This window comes from Pseudochaenichthys georgianus, chromosome 8 (genome assembly GCF_902827115.2).
Source record: "Pseudochaenichthys georgianus chromosome 8, fPseGeo1.2, whole genome shotgun sequence".
NCBI lineage: Eukaryota > Metazoa > Chordata > Actinopteri > Perciformes > Channichthyidae > Pseudochaenichthys > Pseudochaenichthys georgianus.
Window position 1 is genome coordinate 5,454,580 of NC_047510.2, and position 19,169 is coordinate 5,473,748.

The 19,169-nt window shown below is 40.6% G+C and overlaps 1 protein-coding gene across 2 annotated transcripts in view; it reads left to right on the forward strand.

Moving 5' to 3' along the window:
• Nucleotides 1-10,703: 10,703 nt before the first annotated feature.
• LOC117450958 (uncharacterized) overlaps nucleotides 10,704-19,169 on the forward strand; it is a 34,529-nt gene continuing 26,063 nt past the window's right edge. For both annotated transcript variants that reach the window (XR_011643615.1, XM_034089006.2), the window contains exon 1: nucleotides 10,704-13,170. Coding sequence is in view for 1 of the 2 variants with exons in the window: in XM_034089006.2 (XP_033944897.1) it covers nucleotides 12,780-13,170 (391 nt within the window). In the remaining variant the exon portion in view is untranslated. The remainder of the gene's footprint in view (nucleotides 13,171-19,169) is intronic.

A 19,169-nucleotide genomic window follows, 5' to 3' on the forward strand; every position in this document is an offset into this window, starting at 1 on the left:
CATCCCATTCCAGAGACCACAGTGGGGTCTTGTTCCAGCTCCCCCACAGCAATAAAACCCTTAACAGCCCTTCACAGTTTGCATGAATATATACAAATATTTCCTTACAGTGTGTGTGTGTGTGTGTGTATGTTTGTGTGTGTGTGTGTGTGTGTGTGTGTGTGTGTGTGTGTGTGTGTGTGTGTGTGTGTGTGTGTGTGTGTGTGTGTGTGTGTGTGTCCACTATACTTATGGGGACCTAAATCTGTTTACACAGTCACGTGTGGGGACTCGCCTCCCTTATGGGGACATAATGGAGGTGAAGTGTGTGTGGGTGTTGCATCAGACTGACCGTCCTATTTGTTCTGTATATCAAATGATTTTTTGTGTTTAAAGGATTCCCCTTTCTATCCTAAAACACCCCCCCCCCCGTTAAAAAACGTTATTCCCGAGTGTGCTTACTTTTCTCTTTGAAAGTCATCACATAACGGCATTGTAATACACGGTTCGGCTGCATTGAATATTACATACAGTATCTGCCGTAGTTCTCTAATTATAGAGCCCTGATGAGAAGACTTCTAGACAAACTGGAAGAACTGCCATCGAAACTGAATACGTGACTCGGATCATATATCAGCCATTAAACAACATCTTACATTTCTTTTCACACAATACGTCTCCTTGCAGTATCAACACTAATTCGGCTGACTTTTATATTTGATCCAATTGGTAGATAGGCTATATTTACATCATAACGGTGCACAGCTGATAGAAAGGGACCTGTCGTTTTTAAAGATATTACTGATTTTCTTTGAATATGAGAATGTAAATACTGAGTTGAGAGAATAGTCAGGTAATTTGGGTGATGGGAGACACATCTATGGAATCACAATTTTAATAGCTTACCATTAAATGACGGATATACCTTTCTGTCTGTGATGTTTTACAAATCAGATATTAATGTGTAGAAGTAAAACATGTGAACTAATATAGCAATATCCTGTAAAATTATGTGAAAACATGAATACAACTACACATCTTCAGATGTTATACATACATAAGTGTCCTACACTAATAATACAAAGTTATTATGGCTTTGTATGCTGTGTGTACCTTATTTGTAACATCTTCAGAAACTACCTTTCCAACTCCTCACCAGTTGACTGCCTTTGACTATTACAGGTGTAGGTTCATAAGGGGAAAGTAGAAGGTCAATGATAGAAATATAGAATAGAAAAAAAAAGAAGATACTGTACCGGATGTACAAAGATATTAATAGGAGGATGTGCAAAACAGACAAACTACCGTAATGAACCTTTATTCAAACATTAAAGAATACTTTAGGTTAAGGTCTATGATGTTGGGGGTATCTACAGATACACATTAAGCAAAGTACTTAACGTCTAATATATTGTATGGTTTGTTTTGGAACTTGACAATCAACTTTCCTGCAATGATAACTATGTTGAAGCACTTATTTTAACTGATATTATACATATGATTGTACTCTTATAAGATGTATGTAGATAGAATAAGGAATGTGCAGAATATGACAGTTTAATGGTGGAGGTACTGTCCACACATATTGATAGATGTCTTGTAATGCACTGTTGAGGAACCTGCGACCCAAGTTTTTCATTCATTGCATAACTACACCGTAGTTGTGTATATGATATGTCAATAAACCTTAGAAAATCTTGAAATCTTGAAAGGGATGTGCAAAATAGCAATTATATACAGTCTTTAATTAACTATTAGAGAATAACGAGTAATGAATATACTTTATAGGGATCTGCAGATACATTTGTAGTCTTTTCAAGCACCAACTATCAAATATCTCGCCTGATTGTTGGCACTTGACAATCACCTGCACCTTTTACTGCAAAGTAACTAAAAATAAATATAGCAGTGGCAAGCTGTGACTTTTATACCCAGGCCCTCTGACCCTGTTAAGCCCCACGCACCCGCCGAAGGGGCCGAAACCACAACATCTGTAAGCAACCGTGTCTGAGGGCTTCTTAAGATTTAATAAACTATGAATGTTTCATATCCATGTAACGGGAAGAAGCTCAGCTAACTGATGATATGAACCATTTTTATCAAAAAAAAACACAAGACTAACGCTGAGCCTCTGAATTAGCCCTGAGAGAAAAAATGCTAACGCCGTTAGCACAGAACTCACGGTATAACACCCTTATTACTTATCGTAACTGCACATCCAACCATCGATTAGCATTGTGAGATTACACAGATTCGATAGGTATCAGTATCATCACTCCATGATCAAAAGTGATTCGCAAAATATAGAAACAAAAACAGACATCACAACACGTGGCATTTGGTAGCAAAAACGGCACATGTCTTACCTTAGCTGTTATTCTGATCAAAAGTAGTTTTCAATGGCATTAAAACGATAAAAACGCTGCTGAAGGTTAATCCATAGGTTAATCCAATTTGTCTGTGTCACTTTGAAATGATTTCTGATAATCCATCAGCAATAAACCTAGTTTTAAGTTTTCAGATTTCAGAGCGTAAGATAGGTTTCGCTTTGGGAAAACTGTGTGCGCATAGCTCTCATTTCTCAATGGTAACGTGTGTGTGTATGTGGAAATTCCCCTTTGATTCTATTGGCTCTAACGGTTCAAAAGAGATGTCTATCATCAAAATCGACCAATGGGTTCCAGAGAAATGGCAAATACACCCATTTCCACCCAAATGACCCCAGAGGTGGAGTTTCTTTTGCTAAACCTCTCTAAAAAGTTCAAATGTCACTTGTTTTGCATCAATCTTGATACAGGGTACTTATTATATGTTGTACTTTGTATTCCTAAAGCTTTTAGTCTACTAACCCATCATCCAAGGGTGGTTTTCACTATAAGTAAAACATATCTTTTGGACGGACACTATAATTTACAGTTACAGTTTTTTACTATGTTCAATTTGAATTTTCTTTAAAATAAAAAACATCTATATTGATTCTGACTTTTCTACATCCAACTCACAGGTTTATCATTACTTTGAGAAAAATTATTAATTTACCCCTTTTAGAAGTGAAGTTATTGTCATTTGTTGTGGAAATGTCATTTTCGAGCCTGAGACCTGAAAAACAGGCTTGGGGCCTAACAGGTTTAATAATCATGTCATCACTATCACTGAAGTGAGCCATCATGAACGAATGTATGCTAATCATAAATCTATCGATCATGAATCTATCGATTACATTTATGATTAGAAAATTATAAAAGTAGGGTAGACATGTGGATATTATCCGTCTGAACAAAACGTGCATTTATCTAACAGGTTTGTTTTCCACTGACCTTATTTTGAGCTATTTTCTAAAATCCTATGGAGAAATCCAATTGTTTTTTTGTCGAGCGAACCCGTGCGAAGCTTACTTCCGGGTGTTAGGACGCGTCACTGCACCACTCTATAACACACATGCATCAACTTCACAGCGGGAGGAACTTGTCAAAAGGTCCGCGAAAATAAAGCCCACCCATTTAGAGGGAATATATGATTGGTCAACTGTACCGTCAGACACGGACAGTAGTTTGTTTGAATGTAATAATTATGTTTTTTGTTGTTTGTGGAATCATTTATTGAAAAATGAATCTGAATTTTTCGATCTGTTACGATTATAACCTGAAGCAATATAAAAATGACTCCCATTAACTAAGTTTTAAACATCAGCACATCCGGTCATAGTCCGGTGATTACCTGCTAACGGAAACTCTGCTACACAATTCTTATTATTATTATTATTATTGAAACATGACCGGTAAGTTTCAAATTTGTCCGGTAAAATAAATTCTGTCCGGACATTTGACCGGCGAGAAAAAATCCTAGCGGAAACCCTGCTGGGGGGGTAGTTCTAGTTCTCTTCGTTCCATTTCAAAGAGCTGTTTGACGCTCGGCGTAACCTTGGCGCACTGCCACTCAAAAATCCAATCACAGAGCTTGAGGACTAATCACGGGGGTTTGTCAAGCAAAGCGGACTGGTGTAGTCCCAAACGATAGCTGAGGATAGTTGAGGATTATGGGTAGTTTAGGATAATCTGATGTTTTTAGTTGATGAGTACTGCAGATATCACTGTAAAATAATTTGACATTGAGGGGAATACTTCCGGTTTTACTATGAAAACTTCAAGACCAGAAATACTGTTATCACCCTGTGAGGGTTGACCATAGACTGTATATATAAATGGACGTAGTGTCCGTGACGTCACCCATAGGATTCTGCAGAGTTGCCGAGAAGCCCTTAGTAGGCGGAGTCGGCCACTAACGGCTTGACAGCGACGTCAGAGTCTAATCCCGCCTTCTCCAAATAAGGGCAAAGAGGCGGAGCCGAGGCGGGACCTGCTGCCTCCGAACCGGAAGTAAACAGAGCCAGCTCAGGCTAAGAAGCTAAGCTAACATGAAATACATGCATACCAAGTTACTGCTAACAGTGTAGTTCCCCTATATAAATGTTATATTCATAATCAAATGAGACAATCTGCTTGTCATTCACACGTTAAGAAAAGAAGTACCGATACATAGCAGAACAATTGTGGCGATGTTCAGCTTAATAAGCCTTGTTCAACATAATTTATTTAGCTAATACTACAGCAGGCAAACCAAGTCTGCGTTTCGCTGCATTCCTTGATCTCCAGTTATAACGACGGACTCCACCGCCCAGAGCTAACGGAGCCGCAGTGGGCTAGCTCCGGGACGCCGGCTGGAGCTAGCCCCCTGCGGCTCCGTTAGCTCCGGGCGGCCACCACTGGGATAACTAACAACTAAAATGTATATGTATGTATAAAGGGTTACGTCCTTAGCTGGCTAAATAAGTAACAAGCTAAGCTACCAAGCACACAAAAACCTGCAAACGGGGTTAACATGTATAATATTATCATTTTAGACTTCTTGGAAGTTCTGTTAGTACATTCAAGCGCACAGCACGACATTTTAATTGTCTGGTATTTGTAACAATATTCCCTAAAAGGCACAATCACCACGAACACGACTAAAGCTAAAGGGTCAAGTACAGTACTATGACTAACTAACGTTGTAGCCTCTATGGTTGTAGCCTAGCAGAGTGGAAAAGTTGCTGTTAGCTGACAGTGAGGCATGTACAGTACATGTCCATCAAAGTGACCACGCCCTAATTTATGCAACAACTTTAAGACCTAATATAAATAAAAGGGTCGTGTTAGAAAACAATTCACTCACAGATTCATAATCATGAAGGTGGAATTTAATTATATCGATAATAATATTTATTGAATCCATGGGTAGAAACATGTTTTTTTCTGCTGTAAAGTTGGGCATTTTAACATGGGGGTCTATGGAAATTGCTCCTTTCTGCAGTCAGTCCCTAGCGGCCCATGTATGAACTGCAGTGTGTGGCACTTCCGTATTGGCGTCCCGGCTGTTCCCCAGAGTTTGCCGCTTGGGGTTGACGCTAACTTTACATGGACGCTGGTCAATAGAAATGAATAGGGGGAAAGACTTAGTATATTCACGTTCTCCTAGCGAGACCTCAAATAATCTTCGTAATATCTATCAAACTATAGATCCTACATCCACTGGACGTAGATTCTAAAAGTACAATATACACTTCTCGCTAGAAATCTAATCAAAAAGCATTTTAATGGCCAAACTATCCTACAATTTAGGATTTTCCAGAGAGGGTTATTTGTGAATATACGACCCACCGAAGCGTTTGCAATCAACGGGAGCTTCAGCCCATATGTCGCAAATTGTTGTTTCTTACACTACCACTAGGGGTCGAAAACTTTAAAACCTGATTATAGGTCGTTATAATCTGCTTGAACAATTAACCTATTTGGTCGTTTTTTGGAGGAGGACAGGCTGAACGATTGCCACCATTGTTCTTGTTTTGAAGGATATTCCCCTGCACTGAAAAAAACTGAAACATTGACTTTATTGACCATGTGGCATTGCATTATTCTAAACAGTGACGTCATTAAGTGGCTCCTCCTGCTTTGTTCAATTGAAAAGCAAACTGGTTATTAAGTGGTTCGCACCCAATTGTTGACCAAGCTATCCCTGGAACAGAACTCAACAGAAACAAGGTTTCACAATACAGCTCACTGGACCTGATTATTTTACACTATTCGTTACAATAGTTCCATATTTGATCTTAGTTTACAACTTAGGTGCTCATGTATTCACCGTGATATACTAAAGCAAATTTCTTGTATGCAAAAACGTACCTAGCTTTAAAGATTCTACAATTAATATTCCGACAGCTGTGCTCGATGTAAAACACTGAACACAATCTGCACACTGATGAAAATATTAAATTTGTCTCCACTTCTCAGTATTCAGTATACATGTTTTGGCAAAGGTTACATATTGCATTGAAGAACTTATTCTAAAGAGAAGAAATTGATAAAAAGATGATGACATAGTGACATCACTATTAAACACTGGCGCTTCTATTGGCTAGCTTTCTAACGTTGTACCTGATAGGCTAAGGGGCGGGCCATCTCTAAGCAGTTGACCAATCACAAAATCATATTGTTTTCATCATATAATGAGTGCACTAGACACTGCTTCCTAAAATCTCACAGTGACCTTGTGCCAGTTATAAAAGTGCTGAGTAGATTGTTTTTTTATTTAATAATATATTATATAACAGAACATTCAGCAGGTTTTTATTATCCAAATATGTGAAGGGCGCACAATACTTGTATGGGATTTATTGTAGGAAAATAAAACTGCATAGACTCCAGTCTGCAGAGTTTCAGTTAAAGTATAAAGGTTTGAGGCTGTGGAGGATGAAGTTTCTGTTGTTATCTCTTCTCGCCAACCAGTTTATCTTAAAACACTTCCTACAGTTTACATGCAACAAACAGCCACTTTACTGAATGTTGTTTTATTGAAAGTTCTGTTGTATTTATGTCACCTCACAGTTTTTTATAGATGTCCCAATGTTCCATTCCTATTTTTTATAGTCCTTTTGAGCCTCTTTGTAGTCCGTTTGAGCCTCTTTGTAGTCCTTTTGTGTCTCTTTACAGTAATGTTGTATCTCTACAGACTTTTTGTGTCTCTTCATAGACATTTTGTGACTCTTTACAGTCATTTGTGTCCCTCAATCGTCATTTTGTGTCTCTAAACAGTCATGTTGTGTCTCTTTGTAGTCATTTTGTGTCCCTTTACAGTCATTTTGTGTCTCAGTCTTTTTGTGTCTCTTTATAGTCATTTTGTAACTCTTTACAGTAGTTTTGTGTCTCTGCGTGGTCATGTTGCATCGCTTGGTAATTGTATGTGTTGTTTTATTGTTGTCTCTTTGCAGTTGTTGTATGTATGTTTGTACATGCTTCGAGTTTCTGTGTTTTTTCGGTCTCTTTGTGATAGCTTTGTGTCTTTTTGTAGGTATTTGATTGTCTTTTCCAACACATAATAACACTGGAGGCTCTGCCCATGTGTTACCTGCAGGGGCGCCGTAAGGGTGAAAAGTTAGGACGATTCTAAGGGCCCGTGACTGACAGGGGCCCCGAAAAATGTTAGAACATTAAGACATTTTTTTTAAGTAACCTTTCATCAATCATCAATAATTAACATTAATAGAACGTTAAATTGATAAGGTACTCACTAAACTTACGATTCCTTTCACTTTTTTTTTTCCAAATGTTAATTATCCAAAGCATCGAACACACTATTTAAATGTAATGGTTTGGTCCTGCCTACAAACGCTGTGCGGGGCCCTTTCTAGCAGCAGAGAGTGAGAGCATGTGAGGATGCTAGTACTTACGTGTGTACGATGTCTTAACGACTAACAAAGTCAGGCTTTCAAAAAGAAAATAAAGGAGAGAAAGACAAGAGAGAGGGACTAAAGGGCAACAGTATGTCACCCAGTTTTTCAAAAGAGAAGGTGGGTGTGGTCTATGAGTAGTGGAAATTAGTCTGTTAGCTAAGCGTAGTCCATTGTAAATAATAATTGTAATGTTTTGCTGACATTAAGTACTGTTACTATCTTCACAGAAAATGCAGAGGTTTTTCATTTCACTGCTCTTTTAGCTGACATTTAATAAATGCAGGTACATTTTTAGCAGCTATTCATACTACATCAGTTGTCCCTCCCCCTGGTGCCAGGACCAACAGTTCCATCTTTAGGCTCCGCAGCCCTGTCCCTAGTGCTGCGTACCGGTACGCCGAACCGGTACTGGACTTGTAAAAAGTTTCGGTTCAAGTCCGGTTAAAACCGGAACGTCAGGAACCGGTACTTGGACTCGCAAAAAAACTAGCACTTACGTATATTCTGGTGTCTGTGGTTATTTAAACATTCCCTGATAAACGTTATTCAGCGTCAATAAATGAGTGCTAATCCCAGTGTGCTCAGTGTACAACATCACATGTCATTTCACCTTCGATTTACGGTTTGAAAACGTAGAATTTCGCCACATGCTAATGCTAACCGGAAGTGAAGAATTTTCAGAATAAAAGTTTTAAGTTAATAGTGTGAACTTTCGGTTTTTTCAGAATAAAAGTGATTTAAATTAGTGTTTTTAATTCAAAATTACGCCATATCAACATTGATTTTTAATTTCTAACAGTATGTATTGTAGAGTTGTAGAAAATACATGGTGCACAGACAGTACAGTACACTCTGACTGTACAGTCACTAGAGTGTAGCCTATACTGTATATTAGGTGTGTAACAGTGTGATGCGTATAGTCTACTCTACACTCTACCTTTCAGCAACGTTTTAGGGATTTAGGCTCAGTCAGCTCAGGGACTGTTTGGTTACTTTAGTTTGGTAAATGAAATAAATGTTTGAACTTTGTAGTAGTTCACTGTAGTTGCTGTCATAAGTCATTTGTAGACTAAGTGGCACATTTGTACTTTGTAGAGAAATGTAGACACAAGTTGGAAGGGAGCACAATAAACCTGATGAGTTTGAATTTGAGTTGATTATGAGTTAATTTTCAATTGATAATTAGCTCACAATAAGTTCACTTTAGTTACTCACACAACTTGACACAAGCCATGGGTTCAGGTCCGGACTTATAAGTCCGGACCTGAACCTGAACCTCTGGACTTGAGTCCGGACCTGAACCTGAATGTGAGTCCAGGTACGCAGCACTACCTGTCCCCCCATAATGCTTTGCAGTCTTGCCATGCTGTCCATTGAAAGCCAGTTGGCTAGAAAGCTGGACTTCAAGGACTTGATCAGTGACTTTGCCTGTAAGAAGGCTAGGCGCTGGGCTCTTGGTGAGTAAGGCTGAGCAAGGGCTTGAAATAACTGTTAAAGGGCAAGGCTATGGTAATGTTCCATTCAAAGATGTTATTAAAAAGGCATGTACACCATAAAAGATGACTATTGAGGTCTATTGTCAGGAATGTTAGTGTTATATCAAATAGTGAATTCTACTGCAGCAGAATGTTGCACGTCTGCACAGTGTTATATGTTCTCCGCTCAGTGTCAGTAAATATTTTGCAGTTAGTATTGGACTACAAGATAGATGCAAGCCTGTACAGGTAGAGTTATTTAAAGCATAAATGAGTCGGTTGGGTTCTGGAGGTGTGGTTACAGCATTGTGCTTGGTTTGCGTGGCCTGGGCCTGGTGGTGGGGCCCAATGTGATATCTTTTCATGGGGCCCAAAATCCCTGGCGGCGCCCCTGGTTACCTGCAGAGGTTTTAATGGTTTAGTTTTCCTGTCTCACCGCCCTTTAATTCAGCATTACATCACTGACAACACCACAGCGTGTCAGCAGAAGAAGGGGGGGGGGAGCTCTGCTTTGTGTCCGCAGAGCCTGCTCTCTCATTGAGCCATGCCGCAGAAGAGGGACACTCCCCCTTAAAAAACCTGCGCGTTTGGGCCATGCGTTACGGTAACTGTAACGAGCGCGGGCCTGTAGCATGAAAGGGGGGCGGGGTCGGCATTATGGTCGCTGAGCTCCATCTATTTGTTGTGAGGATCTGCAGGAGCCACAAATATACTTGGCCCGCACACACGCCCCCCTCTCCGTGGCCTCCTCTCGCTCTACGACTGCCTTTGTGGAACCATGAGGCGGCTTGACGCTGCAGCGGCGCCCGCTGACTGCGTGGAAGTCTGCAGCCTTGTTTTTAAGTTTCCGTTTGCAGGCCTGTGGCAAGCCCTCAGGAAGTGCGCCGGACTCAGAGGAAAATATTCGTTGTGTCCAAACGGCGGTACTACAATTTTCGTATCAGTCCGTGGCGTCCCTGGGCCCAGAAATACTTATTCCCATTGATTAACATTGGGAAAGAGACTTCTGTAAATCAGCGGATACATTTTTTCAAACTAAATAAATTACCCAGTATGAACTATTTTATTATTATAATCATTAGGTCCTTACATTTGTAAAATGCACTAAAACCCGAATCTAGATTTATTTTCTCTCTCCACTCATTCTAGTGAGCCCGCCGAGAGTGGGAGCTCGGGGGCGGGGCTTAAGGGGCGCATGCTTTGTGAGGGCACAGCCAGGCATGATGGGTAATCTGTGACGTTTCGCTCTCTCAAAAGTTGGGCCATTTTGTCCTCATGCGCCAATGAGCAGCTCTCATAGGAAATAACGAGATTCCGCCTCCCACGCTGTATCCAATTCTTATTATACATCCATGGCCTGTGGTGTGAATGCAACATGTGAACTGTGTTATGTCATCAGTGTGTTTTCTGTACATGTTCATGCAGACACAAACCAGAGGGGAAGTTCAGATCATTTCCTGATTTATTTCGGTGTACACGCATCAAAGAGTCCTTTTTAAAATGTTTAGTCATCACTTTAACTGCACACACACGCACACCCTTTAACATTCGCTTATGAGGATTACTGTGCACACTATTGTGCCTTATTATGACCTTTAAGAGCTGCTCTTTTAAATGTTAGCTGTTTAAATCCTTTCAATCATCACTAGTAAATAGTATTTTACATAATATGCTAAATAAATGTCTCGCTATGAAGAACCAAGTGACTATTATTTAATTGACATTTTGACAATATATGAAACGTTTTTAAACCTTACCTTTGAACTGTCTACTTTTATTTTTTATGTATTTGTAATTCCTTTTTTAACCTTATTTTACAACAATAACATCAATATTATTTGCATTTTTACAGTTTACTGATTTTACCAAATGCGTCTTTTATTGTTATTGTATTATTTGTATTTCTTTGCAGTTTTTATGTAGTACTACTATGGGACAAATCCCGAATAAATGACTTCTTTGTGTACTAATAACGTTTAATCTTAATTTTATTTTATTCTCTTTTTATCTTAGCTTATTTTAATTTACTCTTTACTTATTTTACCTTTTTTTTTAAATCTTATTATTTGTATCTTGTTCTGTGTTATTCCAGGCCGTAACGGGTTTCCATAAATTACAAATCTAGCATTCTAATCCTCTACTACACTAATGATGTTTTCTGTATGTTCAAATTACTTTGGCTACTTTTCTTTAAGCTTACATATGTTACATTTCTTTCTCTCCACACTCTTACACTTGGATCACCAGGGCTTTGCCTTCCTTAGAGAAACAAATAGAGCTGAGGCTGATTGGAGGTTTTTTTGGCTGACGTGGAGCAGGGAGGCCTGGTGGTTTTACAAGGTGTGGGTGCCCGTATAGGCCAGTGGCTAATCCTATAGGCTGCTCCTACAGACTTTTTATTGTGTCCTCCTTGGAAACCAGTCATTCCTTAGGAACGCTTGTTTTTAGGCTGCATGGAGATGAGAAATTACTCAGAGAGGAAACACATGGGTCCTGGGGTGTGTGTGGATAATGAATTAAGTGCTGACAGAAAGTGGATTTGCCACTAAACCTCTACAAAAGACAAACATATACACAAAGAGACACAACATACATACAAAGACACAAAATGACCATGTCACACACAACATATATATAGACAAAAACTGACTGCATAGAGTCACACTGTTACTTCATAGAGACAAAAAATAACCACAAAGAGAAACAAAATCATTACGGAAACACAAAATGTCTTAGACATAACATTATTACAAAGATTAATAAATTAAGACAAATGAGACACAAACACACTACAAACAGACACAAACAATCAATGAGACATGAACAGATTAAAAGAGGCACACACAAATGAGATACAAAGACTAGCAAAAGACAGAAAATAACATAAAAAGACAACATTACTACATAGACACACAAAACAACTCAGAGAGACACACAATGACTACAATGAAACAAAAAATAAATGACAACATTTAGTATCAACTAACAATTTTTACAAAAGTGCTTTCTATGCAAAACATAAAGAGGCATAAGTTATGACAAGTCAATGTCAGTAACTCCAATAATATCACAATATTGTTTTAATTAGCCTACTAATGTTGTTTAAATTATAATTTAAAGCTACAGTTCTTAGTCCGAAGTGCATAAGTACCATTATTGCAGTGGTGCAGGCTCAGTGTGTAAGCCTACTTTGTGGGTATTTTGCAGTAATAACACAGTCCACTCCCGACATTTGGGAGTGTTATTCTCTGAAAGCCAAAATGGCGAGGTGGCTTTCTGCAAGAGCGAGAGCGTGCACGGCCAAGACATGTGGGCGGTAAAAAGCTGCTGCGCCTCTACTCGGGACTTTCCGGCAGATCCTGCAAAGGAGCAGAAGCCGCGCGGTGCGCGGAGACAGAGAGGGCAACAAACGGAGGAGCCCAGCCGAGCATCCGCTGTCACCACGAGCGACCAGGGCTTCAGTTTTTACAAAGTTTTCCCGAATACAAAGGGCTGGTGGGAAGCCTGGGGGCTCGGGTACAGAATAATGAGAGAGCCCTCTAACCGGAGGGGGCGAAAACATGAACGGGGCCGTCTACATTTCGTTTTTCCAGGGCCAGCTGGAGTCCGTGCTGGAGCAGGTCGTTCAGCTCGCCGTCCAGGAAATAAGCAAGACGGTGGGCTCGAGCCTCAATACGCTGCTGCTGGAAACCGCCGTGAAGGAGCAGGAAAACCGCAGGCTCCGGCTCCAGGTACAGACGTGGGAGTCGAACCAGCGCAACAGCAGCAAAAACAACGGAGGGTCCCCGGTGGCGGGTAGGAACAAGACTGGCAGGGCGGCGGGCGATGAGAGGGCGGACAGCGGCAGGACAAAGCCCGAGCAACCGCAGCTATACTCCCCCGCCGGGCACGGTACCGAGACCTACCTCCACACCGACACACGCCGCCTGGAGCAGCGGGGACGAGTCGTTGGTAGGCAGCCGTTATATAACACACACATTCACACATAGTCACGCAAACAAACAGTTTCGCTGGGGCACTCCTCCCTGTGTGTCCCAGCACGCACGCGTTGCGTAACTCTTCAGCCCGATTTAAGGTTTATGAGTTCAGAGAGAAAGTGAGGCCCGCAGGTGCTCAACAGAGATCCACGCATGGGCTGCTCCTACATGTGCAGCCGGACAAAGAGGCTCCAGACGGGGAGAAATATGGCTCAGGGAAGCTTAAAATTGATCTTAACTTTATAATTGGGGTTTTCATTGGAGTATAATAGAAAAGAGAGTGGTTATAATAGCAAACCAGGACTCATTTCTGTGAATAACATGCTGGTTTCATTGGAGAATCTGGTTTATTGCCAATATGGTTACACAAGGAATTTGCTTGTGTGTAAAATGGTGCACACATAAACACAAGTTGCCTACTATAGGAGCACTTAAAGGACAATTAAAAAAAACAACTAGTATAACACTTACAAATATGTATTCTATTTAAGTGATGATATATTGCACAGAAATATCAACATACAAAAAAGGAAATCAAAATAATAATTTGACAAATTGCCCCTAAAGGGACAAAGAATCCTCAGACTGGTGCTGGATGGGTCTGTGACCACATCACAGAGGTTGAATCAGCGTTTAATAGGGGAAGAAATTAACCGAGGCGGGAAAAAGGAGGAAAACAAAGATGTGGCACAGACGGTGATATATTCAGATTTTCTGGAATGTGTTTTTTAGTAATTTCACGGGTGTCAAGTCAAATTCATCATCAAGAGAAGCACCACCACCATATGCCAAAACATGTCTCCACAAGCTTCAATTTGTAGTCTCTGGACCAGGTCGACGAATGGTCTGTCATGATCGGGTATGATAGAAAACTTCTGATGCTAGTTACTACTAAATTACACAAAACAACCTAATACTAACAATTGTTCTAGCGCTGGCCGATATGGAGTATATCAGAATATTTTTTACCAAATATCTTTATAATGATATTGTGACAATATTGTAGGGTGGACTATTAGTGCTTTCATAAAATGTTCACACAATGAGAAAACATTTATAAAAATGCATCACTTTGCTCTAATGCAGCTTTTACAACGAAAGAGAAGACACGTATTACGATCTCCAACAGCTAAGACAATGTCTAGTCTTATATCAGAATGTAAACATATTATTAATATATACCGCAGCCCTACTAATTGGGTCAATACAGGCCACGGTTGTCTAAAATTGAAACTAAACGGTTCTCTTATTTTGTTTTAAAACCAAAATATAATGTTTAGGTTGATGCTAAATTCAAATGAGGTAATTTGCACTCAAGGAATAAAAGTCTGAAATTGGCCAACATAAAAAGTCAAACATTTGACTCCTTATAATCTCAAAATGTGTAAATACTGAAAAACAGAGTTTAATTATATAAAATCTTGTTAAAAGAATGAATGGACTGTGTACTCTGCGCAAGGGGGGTATATTAGTGAGCTCTGTTTCAGAAAGACTTCCTCTTCCTGTCAGGATATGAGCCGAGCCGTAAAAAATCGGCCACTTCCTTACAGAGCCCCTCCTCCAACACACACGAACGCACCCATGACCAATAAGAGCACGAGATAAGTTTGTGCACAGATGGAAGGCTGACAGGCAGGTCACCACGACCAATCATTTTAGCCGGGCTAAAATGATGGTCGTGCTGTTTACAGTACTACGGCTTCCACAGATGACATTTTTTTATGGATTTTTTGTCAAAGCACTTAAAGGTGATATGTCATGCTTTTCCGGTTATTGCCCGTTCCCTTGTGTGTTATGAAGGTTTTTATGCATGTAAACGGTCTGCAGAGTCAAAACCCTCAAAGTACACCATGTAGGGAGTAAAACTCTAAAACAGAAAATACCTCCCCAAAACGCCTCGTTGGAGATACGTCACTGTCCATTTGATTCTTCCGAGTACATCATGATGTCATGTCGTCCCCGGAACGAAATGGACCAATCCGTGGAGCCGTTACGTTACGTCCGTGGAGCCGTTATGTTAAGGCCCTGACACACCAACCCGATTTTGGGAGTCAGAGGCCGTCAGAGGCTGTCGGGCATTCGCGGCGCCGTAGTCAGGTTGGTGTGTCCCGCACCGTCGACCGTGACAAGCCTTATTTGGACTGCCAGACCCGATGCATGGCCGATTCAACATGTTGAATCGGCCATGCATCGGGTCTGGCAGTCGGACCAAATAATCACTCTGATTGGCTGTTCAGCTAGCAAATCAGTGCATGAGAAGCGAAGCGGAAGTGAGGGACGTAAACAAACGATTTAAGAAGGCACACACAGACTGCTATTCATTTTCATCTCATCATGGCGATCTGGAATGATGCAAACGAAGACCTGCTCATCACCTTGATCCAGGAGAGGCCAGCTCTGTATGATATTACGGAGAAAAGATACTCTTCTTCTTCTCTGTCTTCCGGTTGTTGCCTCTTTTGAATGACGAATACACACTACCGCCGCCTGCTGGTAAGGAGAGTTATTGCCACTCACGCACTGAAGTCGGTGCGGTGTGTTCCCGTGCGACACATGGCCAAAACGCAGGAGAACACGGCCAGGCAACAGCCGACTTCAGCGTCGGCTAGTCCTCTGGTGACTGCTTGGTGTGTCAGGGCCTTTAAGCCCCCGCTGATTGGTCCAAATTGACCAATCCACGGACTTCCTCACACACTCAGTGCATGCAGCTCTGCTGATCTCTCCTCCCTGGCTGCAGGCTGATAACAGACAGTTGGGATCGTGGCGAAATTCTCTCTGCAGACCCATTCTCACAGCGTTTATCAACCTTTTTCTTACTCAATATCAAGCCACACTTATTGTTTTTACTTCGGCTGTGACTTTGTGTGTGCTCAGGGTGAGTTTGGCTGTGTTTCGCTGTGTATCGCTAAACAAGGAAACAACACCTCCACGGAGCTCAGCGCGATTCACAACGTCCCGACCAATCAGAGCACACTGGGCTCACAGGGAGGGGGGGCAAGAGCTGCAACGAGCCGTTTAGTGGAGAGAGTGAATACTGCTGAATACACATACTTTACAGAGATGCTGTATGCGAAACCAATGTGAGTTTGAAAAATTGCACAGTATAAATCTATTCTAGTAGACCTCAACAATGGAATTATGATCAGTGGAAATGGCCATGACATGGGACCTTTAAGATATTCATTGCTATCGGGATGTTAAGAGCATTCCATGGAATATAACACAAAGTTTATCTCGAGCCAGTCTCTCAAACTTACCTACCCCACCATTAAATAACAAACTAAAAATCAACATTTTTGAATATCCTTTTTCTAATAAAAAAATGTTGAACAAAAAAACACACAATATTCAAACGGCACGGTGATGGTGATAAAGAATGCATCTAACGTTCCGCTGTTCATTATAATATAAAAACAGAGCATTAAACAAACCATCATGCTCTTACTTTGAAATCATGCGGAAATGTCGTCATCAGCGGGCCATCACGTGGTTTCCGAAAATAATCAAGTGACACGAGTAGATTTTAGCCGAGACCGACGGAAAATATGTCTCAAAATTCCGTGTGTGTAAAAAGACGATCCACAAGCAGAAATGTGAGATCCACGAGCAGAGATTTGAGATCAGCAAGGGCATTTTTGGTCGACAAATGCAAAATGGATTCACAAATGCCGGATCGAAAGTTGCAAATGTTAAAGAGATATTCACAGATATCTTTTTTATTTGTGAAAATATTTAGCGTATTTGCAGATCCGTTTTACACTTGCACATTTATTTGTGAGTTTGCAAATCTTATAAATGCATTTGTGGATGGTGTTTTACATTTACAAATCACATATTTACACACAAATAATTTTTATGTTCACAGAAATAATTATGAGACATATCTATGCCCATAGGTACACTTCGGTACACACGTGTACCGAACCGAAGCGCTACGTGTACCGTTACACCTATATTAAGAGTATATTTTTTTCAGATTTTTGCAACTTAAAACATCAAAAACTAGGGATGCACGATATTAGTTTTTTGAAACCGATACCGATACCGATAACTTCCTGCTTCTCAAGACCGATAATAAAAAAAAATTACGCCACTAATTATTTTAAAGCGCTTAACGCATGTATTTTTTTACCTTGGCGGCCCCCGTAGTTTCAGAGCGCATCGAGTTTAAAATACCATCTACAAGCTGATGCTGACAGCCCTGCTCCTGCCGCCCGCTTGTGGCAGACCACACTTCCACGCTCACCGGCAGGCACCGACTGGCCATCTGGAGGACCGGGAGGGTGTGTGTATGTGTGGTCCGAGCGAGCGAGAGAGAGACCTTACATGCATTGTTGTTGTTAGCATCTGGTGCTAGCTAGCTGCGCTAACGGATAAAAGGAGCTGTTTAAATGAAAACAGAGGAGCGACATTTCGCCACAACTGCGCCGAGCACTTGACTTTATGCAGGAAGCCAGACAGCGGGACATTGTACGAAAAGTCAGCACACTCAGCAACATGATTGCAGCGTCCAGGCAGCTCCGGTTCGAGCATATGCCTTGAGTTGCACATAGCTCCAACGCACGCGCGCAGACACACACACACACACACACTTTGTATTGTATTATTGTCTTCCTATGCTTTTAACACACCATCGTAGCGATGGCCATGTTTCAGGTGACTGATCAGGTTCGAAGTATTAGGGAGCGCTGGATTTGTGAAGAACTCCCCTCTTCCTAAACCACTAATACCACAGTACTGGCAAAACGGTAGGAGCCGAGTGAAAAACAAGCGCCCCTCATCCCAATCCACCCACACCGCAGTATTTTTTTCTTTTTTTACCCAAAAAATATATTGTATATTATCGGGGCTATTAATACTGGTATCGGGTTTATCGGGATGATAATTATCGTGCATCCCTAATTATTATTATTAGGCCTATGTGTTGGACATGTGTGGTTGGACTCTGTCTCACAGTCAGGTTGCAGTGTAACATCAGAGACATAAACGCGAGTGAAGTATAACCAGAGAGAGAGCACACACCTTTAGACCTAACACATTTGATAATATGTAATCAACTTAGGCATCCCTCCCAAAAAATAAATAAATTAATAAATATTCATAACTCATATTATATATTATATATATTATTCAAAAACCTGAATAATTTTGAATATTCAATAATCGTTCCCATCCCTAGTTGACAGCCCTCATTTTTATACATGACCTTACAATGCGTGCAGGGCATGACATTAAGGATTTTGGGAGATGGCCCTGTGGCCATCTAAGCTAATTTACAGATGGCCCTGAGTCCAATAGAGATGGCCCTGAAAAATGCGCGCGGACGAAATGACTCACGAAAGGTTTGGGGGACCTGCAGGTCTTAGATGCTGTCTGGTGCATTCTCTAGAATTATAAGATGAACCACCACAATATTATATTGTACAATTTCAAGTTTATTCTTAATTTCACTTCTTCTTGTTTGTGTTTGCTGATTCAACGACTCAATGGCCCTCTGTCTGTCAGAGGGCCACTGACTGGGGTTGAAGATGGAACATTTTGAAGGGACACTCCCTTTCTGGAGATCTTGGAATCTTTTCTCCAGGTGCTTGATGAGCACATCTGCAAACACATACAAAATGTCAAATTATAATCCCTGTCTCTGGACCACCATAAAAAATCATTTATATCATAACAAATGTGAAATTATATTCCTGTCTCTGGACCACCATAAAAAAATTATCTATTAAAACATGTTATGCCCATATTTACTTATGAAGAAAATATTTACTTTTGAAGAAAAAATATTGAATATTTACTTTGAAGAAAATATTATTGGGCACATACCTATGACTTTGATTCTCTTTTTTCGGGGGGGGGCTGCAGCTCAGTCTTTCTCTTCTTTCCAGGTTGTTCACCTTGCTTTGGTGGACTAAGAAACATTGTAATACACAATTATTTGATCATTATGTATTCAGCATCAGAATCCGTAAC